The sequence below is a fragment of the Delphinus delphis genome, chromosome 3, assembly GCF_949987515.2.
Source record: "Delphinus delphis chromosome 3, mDelDel1.2, whole genome shotgun sequence".
NCBI classification, from domain to species: Eukaryota; Metazoa; Chordata; class Mammalia; order Artiodactyla; family Delphinidae; genus Delphinus; species Delphinus delphis.
The window spans coordinates 57,988,800-58,007,932 of record NC_082685.1 but is presented as its reverse complement, the minus strand read 5'-3'; the positions used below and the strand labels follow the sequence as shown (position 1 = coordinate 58,007,932).

General features: G+C 55.7%; 1 protein-coding gene across 5 annotated transcripts; it reads left to right on the top strand.

The window, feature by feature from the left end:
- The first annotated feature begins 285 nt into the window (after window positions 1-285).
- Window positions 286-6,530, top strand: REEP2 (receptor accessory protein 2). 5 transcript variants are annotated; one of them, XM_060006907.1, is made up of 8 exons: window positions 286-469; window positions 2,419-2,491; window positions 2,780-2,856; window positions 4,041-4,161; window positions 4,383-4,496; window positions 4,858-4,999; window positions 5,097-5,227; window positions 5,313-6,530. In XM_060006907.1, exons 1-8 carry the CDS (start codon window positions 438-440, stop codon window positions 5,379-5,381), a joined length of 759 nt encoding a protein of 252 aa, XP_059862890.1. In that variant the 5' UTR covers window positions 286-437; the 3' UTR covers window positions 5,382-6,530. The 5 variants fall into 5 exon arrangements, with proteins under 5 accessions (XP_059862890.1, XP_059862893.1, XP_059862889.1 ...); XM_060006906.1 differs by having other exon boundaries at window positions 287-469; window positions 4,852-4,999; XM_060006908.1 differs by having other exon boundaries at window positions 293-469; window positions 2,344-2,491; window positions 4,852-4,999.
- The last annotated feature ends 12,603 nt before the right edge of the window (window positions 6,531-19,133 follow it).

Sequence of the window (19,133 nt, the reverse complement as noted above, 5' to 3'; positions counted from 1 at the left end):
AGCACTCAATAAGTCATAGCTATTATTCCTCGTGGGATGTTCTTTCAGACTGTTGTGGGCAGGGCAGGAGGAGGGCTAGGATGTCAGGATGGAACCATGAAGGCCTCTGAGGACCTCAGCCCAGGGCTTGGAACCCAAGAAAGGTGAACAAGCGATTAGAAGAAGGCAGGTCAAAGGCGCATGCCCGGCGACAGCAGGTGCAGGGGGCGCGCCGCCGCCGCGGCCTCCCCTTTAAGAGCCGCCACCGCCCACGGCACGCCGCTGCGGCAAGGACCTCCCCTTTAACGGCGGCGGCTCGGCGCTCCGCGGCCCCCGCGGCGGCTGCTGCTGCGGGTGCTGCTGCTAGTGCGGCTCCTGCTGCCGCCGCTGCTCGGCCTCCAGCAGCTGCATCCTCGGCCCCGGCCGGGTTCCCGCCCTGCGCCCCGCCCGGCCCCGCCATGGTGTCCTGGATCATCTCTCGCCTGGTGGTGTGAGTGCGGCGGCGGCGGCGGCGGGGCGCGGCCGGTTGGGAGGGGGATGGGGGCTAGGGATGGGAGGTGAGGGGTATTGAAGCCCGGGATGGACCACTCCGTGGCTTCATACAGCAGAGTCACCTAAAGGCACATCGTCCCTATTTGGGGTCCCCAGAGACGTGGAGGTGTGGGACCTGGAGGAGGGGGAACTGTTAGAGGAGCATGGCAGACCTGGCTTCCCACCCCTTTTATTTTTAATTTCCCTGTTTCTTCGCCCTCCCTCACCCCAGGGGCTGGGCAGCACGGCTTGATTTATCAGGGGAGGCGGCTTGTCCCCTCCCCCACGTCGCAGATCTGACTGGAGGAGCTCCTCAAACCTGGGCCCTCATCTCCCTTGGGGAGAGGGCTAATGGAAGAGCCCGGGGAGCAAGGCAGGGCCTCCTCATTCCATAGCTTAGGGCCGTGGCAGCCTTGGCCTCCCCAAAGGGCCGGGTTTCTCCTGCCTCTTCCACTGACTGTCAGGAGACTGGGGGGTGAGGGCACATGCTCTGAAGACCCCCCCAGGGAGGACGGGATATGGGAAGCAGAGATGCTTGGAGGACAAAGTGTGGGAGGTAACTGGGAGAGGATGTGTGTGGCCAGCCTGGAATTGTGAAAGCCGCGGAGGGGAGGGTGTTAGGTGGCCTTCATTTCAGGCTGCCAGCTACGTCCCTCCCACCTCCCCCAGGCTGCAGGAGGTCACCCTCTCCCACAACTGGGGACTTTGTCCTTGAGGATTCCGCCCCCCACCCCATCTCCAAAGCCTATTTCTCAGAAGTGTCCTGCCTCAGTGAGGCAAGTCCATGGGGGAACAGGCAGTACCACACATTGTCAAGGGGCTGGGCCTGGCAGGGGCTCCACATGGGCCTCAGCCAACCCCTCCCTGCCCCAGCTCAGGTCCCTGCCCCTAAGCCTCTACCTTGGGGGACTGACACCCCAGAATCCCCTCCCTGCTGAGTGCTTGTGTTCTGGCTTCCTCTAGACCCACCAGAGTCTCCCTCCTGCCTCTCCCGCATCCCACCCCAGAGGGAATCCAGGGGCCTCAGACCTCCCTGTGACCTTCCCAGTGTCTGCTTCTCTCGTGTGAATGAGCTCGCTGAGCGGCATCGGTCCTCTCCTTTCCTCACCTGTGTCCTGTATGTGATCTCTGATGGGATCAACACTGGACTCCACTCTAGCCAGGACCTCCAGCCCAGCACGCTACCCTGAGCCTGTTCCCAAAAGTGTTTACATGGGGGAATAAACCTCTCTCAGGGCCTCCTGCCCCTGTGCCCTCTGCTCCCCAGGCCCCAAGGGCTACAGTGGTACCTCTGACTGACAGGTAGAGTGCCCTGTTAGGTGGCCCTACCCAGCTTGGCTCTGCAACAGGGAGGTAGAGGGTAAGGGCAGATGGGTATGAATGGGAGTGGTGTCAAGAAGGAAGACAACCCTGTGGCAGTGACCAGACCCCCACCCCTGATATGCTTATGCAAAAACAAGGATCAGGGCTGAAGAGGCCACAGCAGACCCTCTGGCCTCTGGGTCTTTCTGTGCCTCGGGGGCTGGAGAAAAACTGAATAAAGGGTTACAGAGGAATTCCCTGGCGTCCAGTGGTTAGGGCTCGGTACCCTCACTGCCAGGGGCCCAGGTTTGATCTCTGGTTGGGGAACTAAGATCCCACACGCTGTGCTGCACAGCCAAAACAAAAAGGGGCAGGGGGGGTGTTATGAGGCATCACCCTAGCTGGCTGGGGCTTCCATGCTTGTGTATCACCTCAGGCTTGCCTGCTTTGACCTAAACCCCTGACCTGAGTTCATCAGTCCAGCTGATGTGGCACTCTGGAGTTCTGTCCATTCTCCCCTTACCTACCCAGGGACTGATGCAGAGCTGGGAGGGAGAGGCTACTGCTCTTGGCCGAGGGGCCCAGTAACCATGCCTGCCTCCCTAGGCTCATCTTTGGCACCCTGTACCCAGCCTATTCTTCCTACAAGGCCGTGAAGACAAAAAACGTGAAGGAATATGTGAGTGTATGACCCTTTATCTCCCACCCAACCCACGTGGCAGAGATCAGGGAGGACACTGGGTCACATGACAGGTGGGGATGACTTTGTACTAATGCTGTCAGCACTAATGAGACCTGGTTCAGGGGAGGTTCCAGTGTGTTCCTCTCCTCCAGGCCTGGTGTGATACGCAGGCAAAGTTGAGGTCCTGAGCGTCCCCCACAGCACCTCCAGCATGATTGGCAGGCAAAGGTGGGGTCCTGGGTGTTCCCCCAAGGCCCCAGCCAACACCACCCTCTGTACCTTCAGGTGAAATGGATGATGTACTGGATCGTCTTTGCCTTCTTCACCACTGCCGAGACACTCACAGATATTGTGCTCTCCTGGTGAGATCTAGTGTCCCCTCCCTGCATCCTCAGGGACCAGGGCCTCTGACTTTTTCTACACAGCCAGTCAAACAGAAGACTGAGACCCAGGGTGGGATCCCCCAACAGTTCCATGGGGTCCTGGGTGTCCCCTCCCCCCAATCCCCATCCAGGCCTGGCTTGATCAGCAGAATAAGAACAGATATAACCCTCACATTTCTTTCTGGTGGTAGCCAAATCACCACAATAGAATTCAGGAAACCTGCTTCTGCCAAACTTGCCGTGACCTTGGCAGGTCACAGTTTCCTAGGCCTCAGTTTCCCTATTTGTAAAATAGGCGTATGACTCATTCTTATAAACGTTGGATGCTTGTATTTCAAAGGCTTTTTCTAGGCACTACTAGACCATGTATATGTCCTTTGAGGACACGGGATGCCCTAATCATCTGTATATTCACAGCAGGAGCTCAAAAATGTTTACTGAATGAGCAAATGCCTCTTGGAAGAGAGGACTAATGTAGCACGGTACACTGGAAGTCCAAAGAAAAGAGTTTTACAGAGGCAGAGGACAAAACATCCTTGCATTTGTAGATTTCAAGGGCCTATGGCCTTTGAGAAAAACAGTTTTAGAAGAGGAAGTTGAATGGGGTCAAATTAGGAAAGAGTAATGGGTTAAAACTTGAGAACAGTGAGTGTAGGTGCCTCTTGACACAAGCAAAGGAGGGAGCTTTGATGAGGATGGAGGAGACCTGAAGGAGTGTGTGGCCTGGGAAAGAGCCTTGGGGCATGGAGAACGATCCTTAAAAGCAGGGGCCATGCCATGGCATCAAGGGGTGGATCCAGAGCACAGCTGGAGAAGCCCGGCTTCTTCATGGGAGGAAGGGCAGGAAGAGAATGGGGTGAGGACCCAAGAGTGCACCTGGAAGTTCAGGGATCTCGCCGTGGTGTTGACCCCAGGACAGAGGAGTGGGTAGTCTTCTGTCAGAAGAGGGTGAGGAGAGCCACTGCTGCGGGGAATTCCTGCGGGATCACCTCTCACCTTCCCACTTGGGGTCTCAGTTGAGCCTCGCCTTGACCAGTCTCCTGAGCCACATGGGGACCTCAGTGCACTAAGGGGTGGGGGGCCAGCCAGGGTCATGCAGAGAGTCGGCGCACCTCCTGACTCCCTGCCCCAGGCTCCGCCGCTTGCCTCTCTCCACCCAACAGGTTTCCATTCTACTTTGAGCTCAAGATTGCCTTTGTGATATGGCTGCTGTCCCCTTATACCAAAGGCTCCAGCGTGCTCTACCGCAAGTTCGTGCACCCAACACTGTCCAACAAGGAGAAGGTCTGTTGGGACGAGGGAAGCTCCCTTCCCATCTGCCCCAGGTCAAGGCAGCCCAGTGCCTGTAACCACGTGCATTCGTGGCTCTCCCTATGGGTGATCTGGCAGGGCCCTGGCCTCCTGGGGCAAGCAGTGCCTTTGTCCAGGTGTGAACAAGGGCAGGGCAGGGCCTGGCCAGCAGGGCCCACCCCTCACCTCTTCCTGCTTCCCCTCCGACCCCTCAGGAGATCGACGAGTACATCACACAGGCCCGAGACAAGAGCTATGAGACCATGATGAGGGTGGGCAAGAGGGGTCTGAACCTGGCCGCTAATGCCGCGGTCACGGCTGCTGCCAAGGTGAGATGGGGGCAGACCCAGCTCCCAGGGCCCCACTTTGCTCATCTCATCCCCCTGGCCAAGCCCCTTTGCATCCACCAGGTCCTCAGGTGTGTGAAGGTTTGGGGTCTTGTGCAGCTTAGGGTTCCAGTCCTGCCTCTAACACCCTCCAGCTAAGGAACTTCCACTCAACGGGCCAGTTTCCTCATCTGTCCAAAGGGAAAGCATGGCCCCAGCCTGTCAGTGCTGCCATAGGACGGGGTGAGGACACTGCGGGGAGAGCACTGAGCCCAGTGGCTGCCCAGTGCCCCACGGTGACCTCTATCTCCACCCCGCCCCTTCCTCCGGTTCTCCCGGTGCGTGGTGGTGACCCTAGGGCCAGGGGGTGCTGTCAGAGAAGCTCCGAAGCTTCAGCATGCAGGACCTGACCCTGATCCGGGACGAGGATGCGCTGCCCCTGCAGGGGCCCGACGGCCGCCTCAGACCCAGCCCTGGCAGCCTCCTGGACACCATTGAGGACTTAGGTACAGACCAGGCCCAGGGCTGGGCATGGGGCACAGGGGCAAGGAGGCCAGGTGGGAGAAAGGCCAGACCACTGTTCTCCTTTCCTCCCCGAACCAGGAGATGACCCTGCCGTGAGTTTAAGGTCAGGCACGAACCAGGCAGATCCCCGGACAGAGATCTCTGAGGATGACACGGGAGACAAGGCCCCTAAGAGGGCCAAATCCATCAAAAAAGTGCCCAAAGCTGAGGTGAGAGCTGGGCCAGAGCTTGGGGAAATGGCGAGGGGTTGCAACTCCAGGCTGAGCCTTCTGTCTTCCTGTCTCCTTCCCACAGCCACTGGCTTCCAAGACGCTGAAGACCCGGCCCAAGAAGAAGATCTCCGCGGGGGGTGACTCCGCTTGAGGCCCCAGCACGCACCCCCCGCCCCAGGCTGCAGAGCCCCAGCTCCACACTGTGCCAGCAGCCCTCATTCTCAGGCCCTGGGGCCTCTCAGATGGCTGGTTCTGGTGCCTGCCCAGTGGCCCCTCCCCCAGAAGGGCTTGGAAAAGAGGAGGGAGGCCCTGCTGTGGGGGCTGAGGGTAGAGGCTGGACCAGGAGCTGAGGACTGAGCCACTCGAGGAGGTGTGGGCTCCTCAGAGCCTGAGCGCTCTTCTCCCCGCTCCAGCCCTGCCCCCGCCCACCCAGTGCCTTGCTGAAGACCATGGCCATTCCCTCGTCTGAAGTCCTGACATGGTCCCACCGCTCTCCCTGGGTCGGGGTCGGGGGCCAGTCACAGCCCAGAATGACCAGAGACAGGCCTGAAGGCCCTGGGAGAGAGGGAGGGAGTGGGGAAGGCCTCGGAGAACCTGGGCAGGGGCTCTGGGCCTGAAGCTGTGAATAGAGGACATGGGCCTAGTGTGCACTCAAATGACCAGGAGGGCCAGGCCAGAGCTGCAGCTGAGGGCCTTGGGTAGGACTGTGTGCTACATGCGCCCACTGAAAAGAGCTGGGGCTCCAGGGGTGTGCGTGTGAGAGTGTACGTGTGTGTGCATCTTTCTGGGTCTAGAGCTGGGGGGTTTTGAGTAAAGGACATTCCCTCTAGCAGTAACCTCCCCCCACCCTCAGCCCTCCCTCCTACTCTCTGAGCCTCAGAGGACCCCAGCCCATGAGAGAGTAGGGCTCTGAGGGGCCTCTCACCTCCTCCTCTGCCCTTGATCCTCTCCCCTTTGCCTCCTCCCATTCCTGCCCTGCCCTTGGATTGGCTCCACCCCTCAGAGCCCTCAGTAGAGGCCCTTGCTGAGCTGGTTCCTTTCCTCCTCACCTGGGGGCCCATCTTCCTTCGCCCTAGGGTCCTCGTCTTACGCCAAGCAGACTAGGCCCCGTGTAAGCAGACCCCCGTCAGAGCCCAGCCTTTGCCCCACACTTTGCCCCAGCTTCTGCCGTGGCTTCAGTCAGGGCTAGGAGGAATGTATGAAGAAGAAAAAGATCTTAGGAGCCAGGGGGCTCCCAAATCCATGGAAAGAGGGTGCCCAATGGACCTTTCGCACTGGATGAGCCAATAAACCAAATTCTGGCACCTCATTTATTTTGGCCTCTGTGCTTTGTTCTTGTTCTACCAGTCCACAGGCGGGAAGGACTTCAAGTGAGAAGCAGGGCTCAGCTGTGGGATGGAGGGGGGAAGAGGCCAGACTGTGAACCCCAGGAGTTCTGATCTCCAAGGTAAGAGATAGGCTTGAGGCAGTTCAGTCTGGGAAGATGGTTTTGAGGTTCAAGGTAGAGCCAGGGGACTAGGTGGGGCCAGGACTTATGAAGAGCGAGCGACAACCCTCAGAGGTTGTCCTGTCCCTCAGAATCTTACCCTGAGACCCCTGCACATTCTGGTACCTCACAGAAAGTGCCAGGTGTAAGCTCTAGGGACAGAGATCATGATGAGGCCCCCAGGGAAGAGAGAATGGGATATGGGGGCTCCTGGTCAGAACCAGGAGATTGGATGCCCATAGTGCCTAGAAACGGTGAGCCAGACACTGAAAGGAGGAGATAGGTGGGATGAGGGGAGAGGTGGAGATGAGGAACCAGCCCCATGGTTCATGTCTGACCCTGGGGACAGGCAAGGAGGACAGGGAACCAAGGGCTGGGGCCAACGAGGCATGCCCATGTGGCCTGAGGAGGGAGGGGTCGAGCCCTGAGCTGCTGGGCTGGGGTGGAGGAGAGAAGGAGGAGGGGGGCTGTAGCGCATGGAGTCTGAGTTCTGGGGAGGTAGACCCAAGGTCTCCAGGGGTGGAGGGGCACAGCTGGTGGGGACGAGATCCTGAGGTAGAAGCCAGGAGAAGGAAAGGATGACAGAGGATCAGAGGCAGCGTTGGAAGAGACGAAGGAAAAGAGTAGAGAGGGAGGGAAGGAGGAGGGGGAGGGTGAAGGAAGCAAGAGAAATAGCGGCTCAGCCTTGCGGAAGGAAAACAGAGGAAGCATAGCCGCCGGGGATGGGGTAGGGAGTATGAGTGGGGACCTAACTCCAGGCCCTGGACCCCAAGGTTGGCAAAATGTCCCTACATCAGGCTTTCCTCTCCCTTCCCTGGCATCACAAGGGCATGTCCTTCTGCCACACTTGAGCCAGTTGGCCAAGAACCTCCTGAACTGAGGTGGCAGTGGAGGTGGGGTGTGAGATGCCCTTTTCATCTTTCCTGGATTCTTCCAGTCAATAGACCTTTGAATGGCATTCCTTTCACCATTGACCTCTGGGCAATTTGGCCCCTTTCTCTATCAGAAAGAAGAGGAAGTGTCAGGGTAGAATTCAGGGGAGAGACACCCTTGTTCTAGAAAGATCTCCAGAGACTAAGATGCTGCAGTCTCCTGCTAGCAGCTACCATATGGCCAGGAAAGCAGGTTAGGCCTTCTCTAACCTTAATCCCATTTGCTGCATATCACACACACACACACACACACATTCACACACACTCAGATAACACACTTCCATCCACAGTGACCAGTGGCTAAGGAGGTCACTGCCAGATTCCACATTGCCAGGCTCTCCGTGCACATCTGGGTTTCCCTGTGTCAACAGAAACATGCTCCGATTTCCAAGTTCATTGGTCCGTTGCCATGGAAACATTCAACCTCCTAGAACTAGGCACAGGGCCTGACCCCTGTGGTGCAGGGTAGGAGAGGAGAGATGGAGAGTGACAAACAGAATGTGGGGGAGGAGGCTGGGGAGACACATCTGGGTATATGTGACCCCTTGCTGTCGCGTCCCCTGGGACCACCTACCCTCTCCCCTCTGCCTCGGTAGATCTCTCTAGGCCAGGGGAGTGGGGAAGAGGAGTCATAACAGGTGTATGGCTAGAGCTATGTGGAGAGTGCTTGATCATTGCCTGGATTCCCACTGGGCATTAAGAGAGATTAGCTCTGGAGCGGGGGCTGAGGTCTAGCCCTGTGACCCATGCCCAGACCATCTTGGGGACACTGGGCAGCCCTCCAGGCCTGAGGTCCCTGGCTAAAATGGCCTCAGGCCTGAAGCTGCTTCAGCTGGCTCCCCCTCCCTTTCTTGTGTGTGCCCCACACCCAGAGAACCTGCTTAAAATGGGATTTCCAGGCTGTGATGTCAGAAGAAAGGTAGCCGCCGCTCCAGCCTATGCCAGCTCTTCCTTGACCGGTAGAGCTGAGCCCAGCCTTGCTCAGCCTGAAGGAAAGGGTGTTAGGTAGAGGAAGGAGGGGCTCTGGTCCCCATATATGTGGCATTCTGCATAATAGGGAGAGACTGTTTCCAGGCCTAAAGGTACTGCTGGCTTCCCCACTGCCTTAAATATCAGCCAGTACGTGATCATCTCCCTCACAAATTCCCCCCAGTTTTTCGCTCTCTGAGCTGGGTCAGGCCTGCATGGAGGAGGAGAGCACCTCAAGTCTTAGAGCCATTTGGTTTCTACCTGAGAGCTTGTCGCTTATCTAGGCTGCAGGCAGCGATGGGTGGGAGGGATGCCTGCAAGGAGGAAAAGAGCCCACTAGATGGCGCAGCTCGCTCCCACTGTGGGATTCTCTGGCCCTTGCCGGGGACAGTCTTACATTCAGCAGTCAGTCTGCTGAGTAGGATGCTTTATACCCCACTCCCTGGAGTTGGAGGTTCATGAAGAAAGCATCCTTGTGGGTAGATAGGACAGCTGTGGATTCTCAATCACTTCCTAACCCCAGTTTGTGTGCACAGGAGATGGTCAGACCCAGTGGGCAGGTACTCCCTTTGGGCGAGGATCGGGCACCTCCTGGGAGCAGGGAAATTGCCAAGCTGACCCTGGGAGGGCCCTACTGCCCAAGGAACCCAACCTGGGCTCTGAAATGGCATCTAGAGAGGATGCTGGAGCTGATTTCAGGGTCAGGTCTGAAGAGGGACCCAAGAGGTGGCAAGGGGTAGGGAATTTGGGAGGGACGGGTTGGGCGGAAGAGAGGAACGCTAACCTAGCTGCAGGATTCCCTGGATATGATCTCCTTGATGGCCACAGTGGCAGTCCCAGGCCTGCCCCCAGGTGTCCCTGTCCCCTTCCCCTTCCCTTATTTTCATCTGGGGTACTGTACGGATGAAAAAGGAGACAAAGACCCTAATCTCCAAACCCTGGAATCCCAAAGTACTTTTCCAGCAGCCAGGGCCGAGACTCCTCAATGACCTACCTTTGCCTGACCTCTTTCCCAAACTGACCCCACCAGCCCTGAATACCTAATGTATTACCCTCTCCTTTTGTCCCAGCCAGATGAGTGATCAATAAATAATGCTGCTTGAAATATTAATGGCAAGTTTTACACCAGCATCCCTTAGCTGTGCCTGTCATTGGGGAACTCACTTGAGAGCTGACAGAGAAATGCATGGCCCCCCAGAGAGCTCTCTCCTTTTCCCGTCAAGAGAAGGTCTTTCTTTGCCAAGATTTCGACCTGTTCCTATCTCAGCCAGATCATGATTCATTGCCATTTGGTTAGAAGAGGACAGGTCCCCCAGAGACCAACTCAGCCAGCCTCCCAGGAAAGGATGGAGTAAGTTAAACCAAGCAGAGACCCTTCTTGATTCCTTTGTCTCCTCTGATGCAACTGAGCTCCCATTTCCTCTCTTCTATGTCCATCTTGGACCTGCCAGGTCCAGCTTTCTGAGTGGTGACTCAGGAGGAGATCTGAGGCTTCCCTCCTCCCCCTGCCTCAACTATTTAGAGCCTGAGCAGAAGGGACTCACATGCTCCCAGACTTCTCTGGCCCAGTCATTCTCATCTGGCTCTGTTCTCCCTGGAAGAAGAGGACGAGGAGGAGATGGGAGCTCTTGGCCCTCTTGAGCCCACCTGGTGGGCTCCCGGGGCCAGCGTCCTCCTTTGGGGAAGCCAGGCCCACTCAAATCTCTGAACACGCAGTGCCTTCTGCCCGAGCACTCTTGGTCTCCTGCTTCACTTGGTCAGCTCCTGCATGTGCTCCAATTCTCAGCTTAGATGTGACACCACACTCAGTCCAGGCCCCTGTGGCCTTCTGTTCTCTTCCCTGACAGCATACATCACCCTGTTTGGTCATTGCCTGTTTCCCCACTGGACTGAAAGCCAGGGCATAGGTGATGGGTCTACCTGGTCCACCAGCATCTAGTACAGGGCCTGGCACACTATAAGAACTCAGCACATTTTTCTGGAATGTTCGAATGATATCCATGCAGTATTCTTCTGCTCCTGGAAAAACACCAACCTTCCAACCTCAGCATCTCTCTGCTGAGCTGTTTGCCTGCACCTGAGGATGGGTGTCTGCATTAAACAGCAGCTGCCCAGATCACCTGCCCTCGCCTGGACTCCCCCCCTGCATGTGCTCATGCTCACTTGCTCTGCTTTTCTCTCCCTCACACACACAGATGGGAGTCAGCTTTCCAGCCACATTCAGTTCTCACTTTAATTCAAAAGCTAAATTGGGAAGAAGAGCAGCTTCACACTCCCAATTTAGCCTGGGAGAGAAAAAGGGAGACAGCCTGGATGTTGCCAGGGAAAGGAGAAAGTCTGGGTCTGGGGTGGGTAGTGGTGGCAAAAGTACCCAGAGCCCAGGAGAAGACCGTGAGACCCCTGCCACCCAGCTCCTAAAAATAAACCATCCAGAGTTATGACCCCAGAGTGACCCCTGTAAAGCCTCTTTCTAATACCAGTGCAGCCATTCTGGGCATTACCCCAGTCTAGGGGTGGGATTAGAGGAGGTAGAAGAGACTTGAGTTAAGAAAACTATCCAAAGAGGGAGATGCTGCTGCTTTGGTCACTGGTAGTAGGAAACCAGAAAATCCTTCTTAAATCTAACTTTAATCCCTCTGGTAATTGCTGAGATGAGATGAATGATGAATAGAAACAGAATCCATAAACAGATACTTGCTCACTAATATTCATTATTCACAATAGTCAAAAGGTAGAAACAACCCCAATGTCCATCAACAGATGAGAGGATAAACAAAACAAAATGTGGTACATACATACAATGGAATATTATTCAGCCTTAGAAAGAAATGAAATTCCGATGCATGCTACAACACGGATGAACCCTGAAAACATTATGCTAAGCCAGGCATAAAAGGACAAATATTATGGACAAATATCTTCACTTACATGAGGTACCTAGAAGAGGCAAATTTAGAGAGACAAAAACTATAACAGAGGTTACCAGGGGCCAGAGGGCAGGGAACAGGATGGGGAATTACTGTTTCATGGGTACAGAGTTTCTGTTTGGGATGATAAAAAAAGTTCTGCACATGGATACTGGTGATGGTTGCACAACATTGCAAATGTACTTAATGCCACTGAATAGGACACTTAAAATGGTTAAAATGGTAAATTTTATGTTATGTATATTTTACTGCAATATATTTTTGAAAAAAACAGTGAGTCCGATGTCAGCCTAAAGACATCGTCATCCTGCCATGATGGCTCTCTCTGTGGCTTGACCAGAGGGAAACTGGGTCCTTTCAGTTCCAAAGATCCCCTCCCTTTGCTGATAGGAACAGAAGTGCAGCCTCTGCCCAAGTGAAGCTCTTCTCCTTGGTTCTGGGTGCCAGCTTCCTCTTCAGTCACTCATTTTGACTTTGCCCTAAAACAGCGTTCCTCATAATATGGGTAGACCAGATAGGGTGATGATTAGAGGAGGAAAAAGAGAGGACTCTTCCATCCAGCCTCTCTAACTATCCTATTGCCTCCATACCATGGGAAATGGATGCACTTTGGGCTGAGATGCCTGTCAGTAAATTGGGGTGTCAGTTTTTCTTGCTCTCTGCCTCTGACTCGGAGGCCCCTGAAGAGAGTCTCTGTGATAGCTGGTGCTGATGCACCCAGACCTCACCCTCTCTCCTGGATGATTGCATGGTTTCCTGGCTGGTCTCACCACCATTCCTCCCCCACCCAGCCTCCTGGAATTATTTTAAAATGGTGAGTCGGCTCTCTGACTGACTGGGAACCACGTCAGTGGGTGGGAGCTGGATTAAGGGCTCCCACAGTCACTGTGCTTCCCCCATGATAGCACATATCACACTGTTAAAATTGCTTGTTTACTTGTCTGTCTCCCTTACTGGGCTATGACCTGCAAAAAAGGGAGAACCCTCCTTACTTCTCCTTATATCTTTTTTTTTTTCCCTTATATCTTTAATGCCTAGAGTGGAGCAGATATGTGATAAGTAATCGTTGAATGAATGAAGTGAAATGATGTGTTCACGTGTCTGCTTCCCCATTCGATTTGACTCAAGAACCCCGGTAAGATGAAAGCTTTGTCTGATTCATTCTGGGGCCCCAGAAAACAGTTCTTGGGATGAGCTGGGGTTCAGCTAGAGGGTTCTAGACTGTCTGGATTGGAATCCTGGCTCTACCACTGCCGGGCTCTCTGACCTTGAGCAAGTCGCCTGCCCTCTCTGAACCTGTTTCCTCTTCAGTGAAATGGGGATGAGAATGGAACCTACTTCATAAGGCATTGTGAGGACAAATGCCTGTCAAGTGTTTAGCACGGAGGCTGTCACATCGTAAATGTGTCTTGGGGGTGGGGTGGGGATAGAGAATGCATCTAGAGATTAAGGAAAATCAGAGGAAACGAGCACCACCACTGATTTCAGCATCCTGGTGTTTAGAGGAAGGGGACGGTGAGGCCAGTACCAGAGTGGGGTAACCCCAGGGGCTACCTGTCCCCGCTCCCTGCCCTCCCCCCAGGTCTGCGGAGTCCAAGCTCACCCACCACGAAGCTGAGCAGCCCTGGCGCTGGGTGGTGGTGAGGGGCCAGAAATAACCGCAGTTGCTATTCCTGCCTTTCTGGGCTGGATGGGAACGCTGCCTTTCTAATCTAAAGGCTGCTCTAGACTTCCTGCACATCAGTGGGCTCTTATGTAACACTCCCCTCCCTCTGCCTGCCCAACGAGCTTCCAGAGATTTCTGCAGCCAGCTTTGCTGCACACTCAGCTGGGGGTGCGGGGAGCAAGGAAGCCACCGCAGGATGGATTGTCCTCTAAGCCCAGGATCTTGCTGGCCCTGAGCCTGGGAGAGGGGCCACTCAGCACAGGGCAGAGGGACTGATGTCCAGGGACAGCGGCCTCTTTCTGCATCTGCAGGATACTCTGGGGCAGAGAGGACCAGGAGAGTAGGCCTAAACGATAAAGGTCGTCTATCTTGACCCACTCCCTCCCTCTTCCCTCAATGGCCCCTCTGAGCCACCTCCGTGACTTCCACTTCAGGCCTTACCTAACTTTGTCCGGCACATGACCCCTCAGGCAGACTCTGAGGACAGCACCCCAGACCCCAACTCTCGCAGGCAGACCCCCACCTGGGCCAGTCCTCCATGGGCTCTTCCCTGCAGCCCTGGATGCCATCTGGAGGGCGCATGCCAGGCACCTCTTCAGAGCCCAGTGGACCCCCTTCTTCCTCAGGCCTCAGCATCACTCTGCATGGGCCTATCTCAGAACTTGCCCTTCTCCACCTATCCTAGGGCTCAGGGTCTCCTCTGGCACCTGGTTTCCTGTCTGTAATTGGAGAAGATGAGGTGGTTTCACTCTACAACACTCTGGGATGATTCTCTCTCATTTCCCCCCTTCCTCCAGGTCTCCACTTCTCCCCACCCTCTCAGTGCACCCTCTGTCCCACCCCATACCTGGCCTCTTCAGGTTTCTTCTCTCTGCACCCAAAGACCCTCCCTGGGGTGGGAGCAGAGCTACCCCCAGACCCATTGAAGGCCAGGCCCTCCACGTTTCCAGCGGAGCCGATCAGCCATCGGAAAGTGTGACAGGCACCCCAGACAGAACCAAAGCAAGAGTCACTTCCTGAGCCCTGGGCGGGCCACAGTGGTGGCAAACCACGATCTGAGCAGCCATGTATGTGCTGACGTAGCCTGGGGCTGGGGAGGAGGAAGCGGCAATGGAAAAAGGGGCTTGTTTTACTCCGAGAGCTGCAGCCTGCTCAACCCTGGGTCAGGCATGATGGTTCCCACTGGCTTTCTCCTGCAGCCTCAGCTGCCCTGGACCAGCTCAGTTCTGCTCTCACCTCTGCGTCTTCCTCTTCTCTGGTTTGCAAGGAAGGTCTGAGCACAGATAGCAGCTCAGACCTGCAGAACCTCTGAGGGCCTCTCAAGTTTTCCAGGGTTTTTGGCATCAGTCACCCAGCAGGCAAGGTCTGAGAGTCCCAGACTCATCCCTGAGCCCCCCTGAGGCCCCGCTGACACCCGGGCCAGGGTGCTCAGGGCCTTCCTTCTCCCAACCTGGTTTCCTTTAGGCCCCAGACCTGTTGTCCCATCTGGGTTGTTGGTCACAAGTTGGGTGCTCACAAACCCTCCTTGGGAGGGGCCAAGTCTTTTCACCATGTCTCCTCCCCTCTCTGTCCCCCCAGTCACAGCGAACAAAAGTGTGCCATTGGCTAAAAGACAGACCAGAGGAGAATGGGGATAACACAGATGCTCCCAGCCCCACTGCTGAGAAGGCAGACCAGCAGTATAACCCTGTCCAGGAGGAGGCTTTCCGCCGGGCTTCTTTCTCACTCATGCCCCCTCACAGCGAGCGCGAAGGTGGGCAGTGCGTAGGGGCTCTGAGCCAGCTGTTGTCACTGTTTCTGGGTGGAAGCTGCCTTCTAGGGGCATATACCATGGAGTCAGGACAGAGTTGAAAAGGCCACCTCCTCCTTAGCACTGTGTCTGATACACGCAATGGCCAATAAACCTCTTTTTAAAAGAATGAATGTTTTATTCAACTGTATCTCCTACTACTTCCCAATAGGAATGCTTTCTACTCCAGCGCATTTTTTCTAGACAGACCACACATGGACTCTCCTGACCAACCCACCCCCAACCCCGGCCTGAAAGTGCCTCTCATCTCCTCACCACAAAGTTTGTTCCTCATCATGTTGTTTCTCCAAAATATCATCCTTGTCCTTTTCCCAGCCCCCTATCCTCTATGTTCTGTAGCGTAACTGACTTTTGGTGGCTAACAGGGCTGCTGCCTATTCTTAATTCTCTTGTAACGTGGAATCCAGGCTTGCTTCTACCCAACTGTAAGCTTCTCAGTGGCAGGGGCCTATGCGTTAGGCCTTATTCCCAGGCCTTGCCCACAGAAAGTCCTCAAAAAAGTTTTTTGTTGTTGTGTATAATGGGTGTATTAATCAGAACCTGCTGTGTTGTAACAGAAACTGAAATAAGTTTTATTAAATAAAAAAGGAATACACTGACCTGTGTAACTAAAAGGCTCAGGCTGTATCCAGAGACTTACTCTCTATGTGTGAATCTATTTTCTAATTTCCTCTGCACTGGCTTCATTCTCAGGTAAGCTCTCCAGTCCTGATGGCAAGATGGCTTCCAGGCTTACATTCCATTGGCTTAGTACCACCTGGGTAAGAGAATTCCCCTTGTTCAAGAGTTCCAGGAAAAGTCCAAGAATAGATTCTCATTAGCCTGGTTTGGGTCATGTGCCCATCCTGATTCAGTGGCTATGCCTAGGGAGATGGAATGCTCCTGGACTGCTGGATGGAAGCGTCCTAGACAGATGGCCAGGCAAGGGTGACATACCCTCTCCTAGAACTAGGATGGGGTTCTCTTCCCTCAACCACATGGATTGGGGTGGCTCTCCAGAGGAAATAACTGGCAGGGAGCACTTAGGAAAAGAAAGGTTGGACATGCAAAGCAAAAGATGTAGATTGTTAGGATTTCGAGTGCCCAGCTTCAGTGAGGACCTGAAGATACCGTAGGTCAGCTTACACATTAGAATCACAGGGGAACCAGTTTGCCCTGGTTGGGGGAGGAAGATGTGCTCTTGGAGTCTGGGCAGCTCCTGAGAGACAGAAGAAGGATCCTAGGACAAAGTGCCTGCTTAGTTCTGGCCCTCAGGAGCTCAGGAAGATTGTGATTCAGTTAGCCTAGGGTAAAACCTTTCTTTTTCAGAGCTCCACAGTGATTCTGCTGCACAGTCAAGGTTGAAATAATTCTGCTCTAGGAAATGATGTTCTACTGCCGCAAGAAGGATTCCGATTAGCTCTTCAGGACAATGTCCCCTGTGTTAGAATTGGAATGTTTCTCCTTCTCTGTACAACTTTTCAGAAAAGGGTCACTGGGGTTTGCTTGGAGGCTGAGGATGGGTGGGTGAGCTGTGGGTGACCCTGTGGGGGTCATAAATAACAATAGCCACTGTTTACTGAATGCCAACAGCAAGGCAGGCACTGTGCTTTATTTAGGACTTCACAGACAGAAGTCCACGTGAGTTTCAGTCTTCACAACAATCCTTCCATGTGGGCATCATTAACATTAGCTTTTTTTTTTTTTTTTTTTTTTTTTTGCGGTACGCGGGCCTCTCACTTTTGTGGCCTCTCCCGTTGCGGAGCACAGGCTCCGGATGCGCAGGCTCAGCAGCCATGGCTCACGGGCCCAGCCGCTCCGCGGCATGTGGGATCTTCCCGGACCGGGGCACGAACCTGCGTCCCCTGCATCGGCAGGCGGACTCCCGACCACTGCGCCACCAGAGAAGCCCAACATTAGCTCTTTTTTACAGCTGAAGAAAGATACAAAATTCTGGCCAAGGTACCCCACCAGGAAGTAGCAAAATGGGCATTCAGACACAAGACATCTGACCCTGACTGGCCTGGCCTTTCTGCCCAGCAGGAGGCCTCAGAGAGGTGCCTCACTCTTGCTCCTAATGAACAACTCGGTAGGCGGTGGGAGTGGACACCCACCAGGCCCTAGCATTTGGGATGGGGAGTTCAGACCTAGAGCACAGAGAGGAGGGAGCCCTGGTTCACTGCCGGATTTCTTAAGCCGGTTTTTATAAGAAAGTGTGTGTGTGTGTGTGTGTGTGTCTGTGTGTGTGTGTGTGCCTGTGTGTGTGTGTGTGTGTGTGTGTGTGTATGTGTAGGATTCAGAGGGATGAAGCCCAAGATAGCTACGCCCCCCCCCCCAATTTAAACCCTCCGACACCTACTTCCTGAGGCTGTTTAGGTTCAAGCAGACCCTAACCCGCCCCCTTCCCTCCCAGTATCGTCAGCAAGCTCCTTCCACACACACACTTTCTGCTTTCTTTTTAAATTCAGAAAAACACCACCTCCCCTGGATTCAGAGCTAGAGCAGAAGCCTTCCCCTACCGGAATCCCAGTTCTCTTTTGGTTGCGCACTTGATTGTGGGGAGGAGGGCGGGGACGAGACAGGGAGGGCTTCCTCGTTTGCGTCCCGCTCCTGGGAGACCTGCGGGAACCATTCCAGTCTACTCCCCTCTCCTCCCACCCTCGCCCTTGGCCTGGCTCGAGGAGGGGAGTGTTATCCCGCCCGGGATTTGGGCGCCTCGGCTGTGGCGGCTCCCCAGGGACTGCAGGGGTAGCCCAGGATGCGGCGCCTGCTCAGTTCGCGCTCACTGCGTCTAAGGCTCCCCCAGCCTGGCGCAGCGCCCAGCACAGAAGCCGGGAGGGGGAGAAAGACAGCGGCGGAAGAGCCCACTCGGCCAGGGGCCGGGGGAACCGAGCTGGAGGGACCTCCAGAGGGCAGCACCAACCCGCCAAGCAGGTCCTCTCTTCGAGCCAGCCTGGGGTCCCCAGACAGTCCACAGGGAAGCCTCCTTTTCAGATTCCCACACTTCCCGCCCCACCTCCACCTGTTCTGGATAAAGGTGGGACAGTCTCCCACCAACACAGGCACCACCAGCTCCTGGTGGGAACAGCACTCAGGTCTCTCCAGAAGCAATCAGCTTACCTCGTCCAACCACCCAAACGTGGGATCTTCCCCAGAGGGACCAGAGAACAGCCTTTTGGTTCGGGTGGCACAGAGGGATCCCCAAGCTCCAACAGCCCCACCCCATTGGCAGATGGCGGAGAAACAGATGGCCCACCGTACCGCACAGGAAGGAACCCAGGAACCATCTGGCCGTTATTTCCTAGCCTCAGTTTCCCCCGCGACACTTGGAAAGGCACCATGCCATTGGTCGAGGCCTGGGGTCAGGGCCCCGCCTCTCCTGGGCGGCCTCTGCCCTGGCCAGCCCAGCAGCTCCTCCCCTTCGCTCCCGCCCGGCTCCCACGGTCCCAGAGGTAGGCGGGCGAGCCCTGGATCACGGTGGCAGAACCCAGGTCCTACTCGCCCTCGCCCCCGCCCAGGGCCTGGGCTTTCCCAGCCCAGTCCCCGCCGGGAGCCTCGAAACGCATAGAGCTACGCGCCTGGAACCCTCCCCGCCTGGGCGTCCCCAGCTCTTGCGCGCGCGTAGGGCTCCCGGCTCGGAACCAGGGAGGAGGGAGGGAGGCAGGGAACAGCAAGCAGCGACCCGGAAACGCCATATAAGGAGCAGGAAGGATCCCCCGCCGGAACAACCCTTATATGGGCAGCGCCTTATTTGGAGTGCCCAGATATGGCCCGGCTGTTTCCGGCTCCGGGAGGAGGGAAGAAGGCGGAGGGAAGGGGCGGGGGCAACGCCGGGAACTACGGAGCAGCTTCGGTCCGGGAGTCCTCAGCTGTGGCTTGAGCACTAAGCTTCCTCAAGGCCTGGGCACCCAGGGTGTGGGAGCCGGCGTCGGGCCCAGGGTGCGGGATGGCAGTGCCTATGGCTCTTGGAGAGGGGGCTTCACGTCACTCCGGGTCCTCCCGGCTGGTCTTGCCATATTAGGGCTTCCTGTTTCCCATTTATGGCCATGTACGTCACGAAGGAGGTGGGGCCATGTCGTTCCAGACCCTTCAAATAGAGGCGGATCCGGGGAGTCGCGAGAGATCCCAGCGCGC

Coding starts and splice junctions, on each gene's coding strand:
- REEP2 (XM_060006906.1), top strand. CDS start 438: ATGGTGTCCTGGATCATCTCTCGCCTGGTGGT. Junction 4,162..4,382: donor CACTGTCCAACAAGGAGAAG/GTCTGTTGGGAC, acceptor CCGACCCCTCAG/GAGATCGACGAGTACATCAC. Junction 5,228..5,312: donor AAAAAGTGCCCAAAGCTGAG/GTGAGAGCTGGG, acceptor TCCTTCCCACAG/CCACTGGCTTCCAAGACGCT.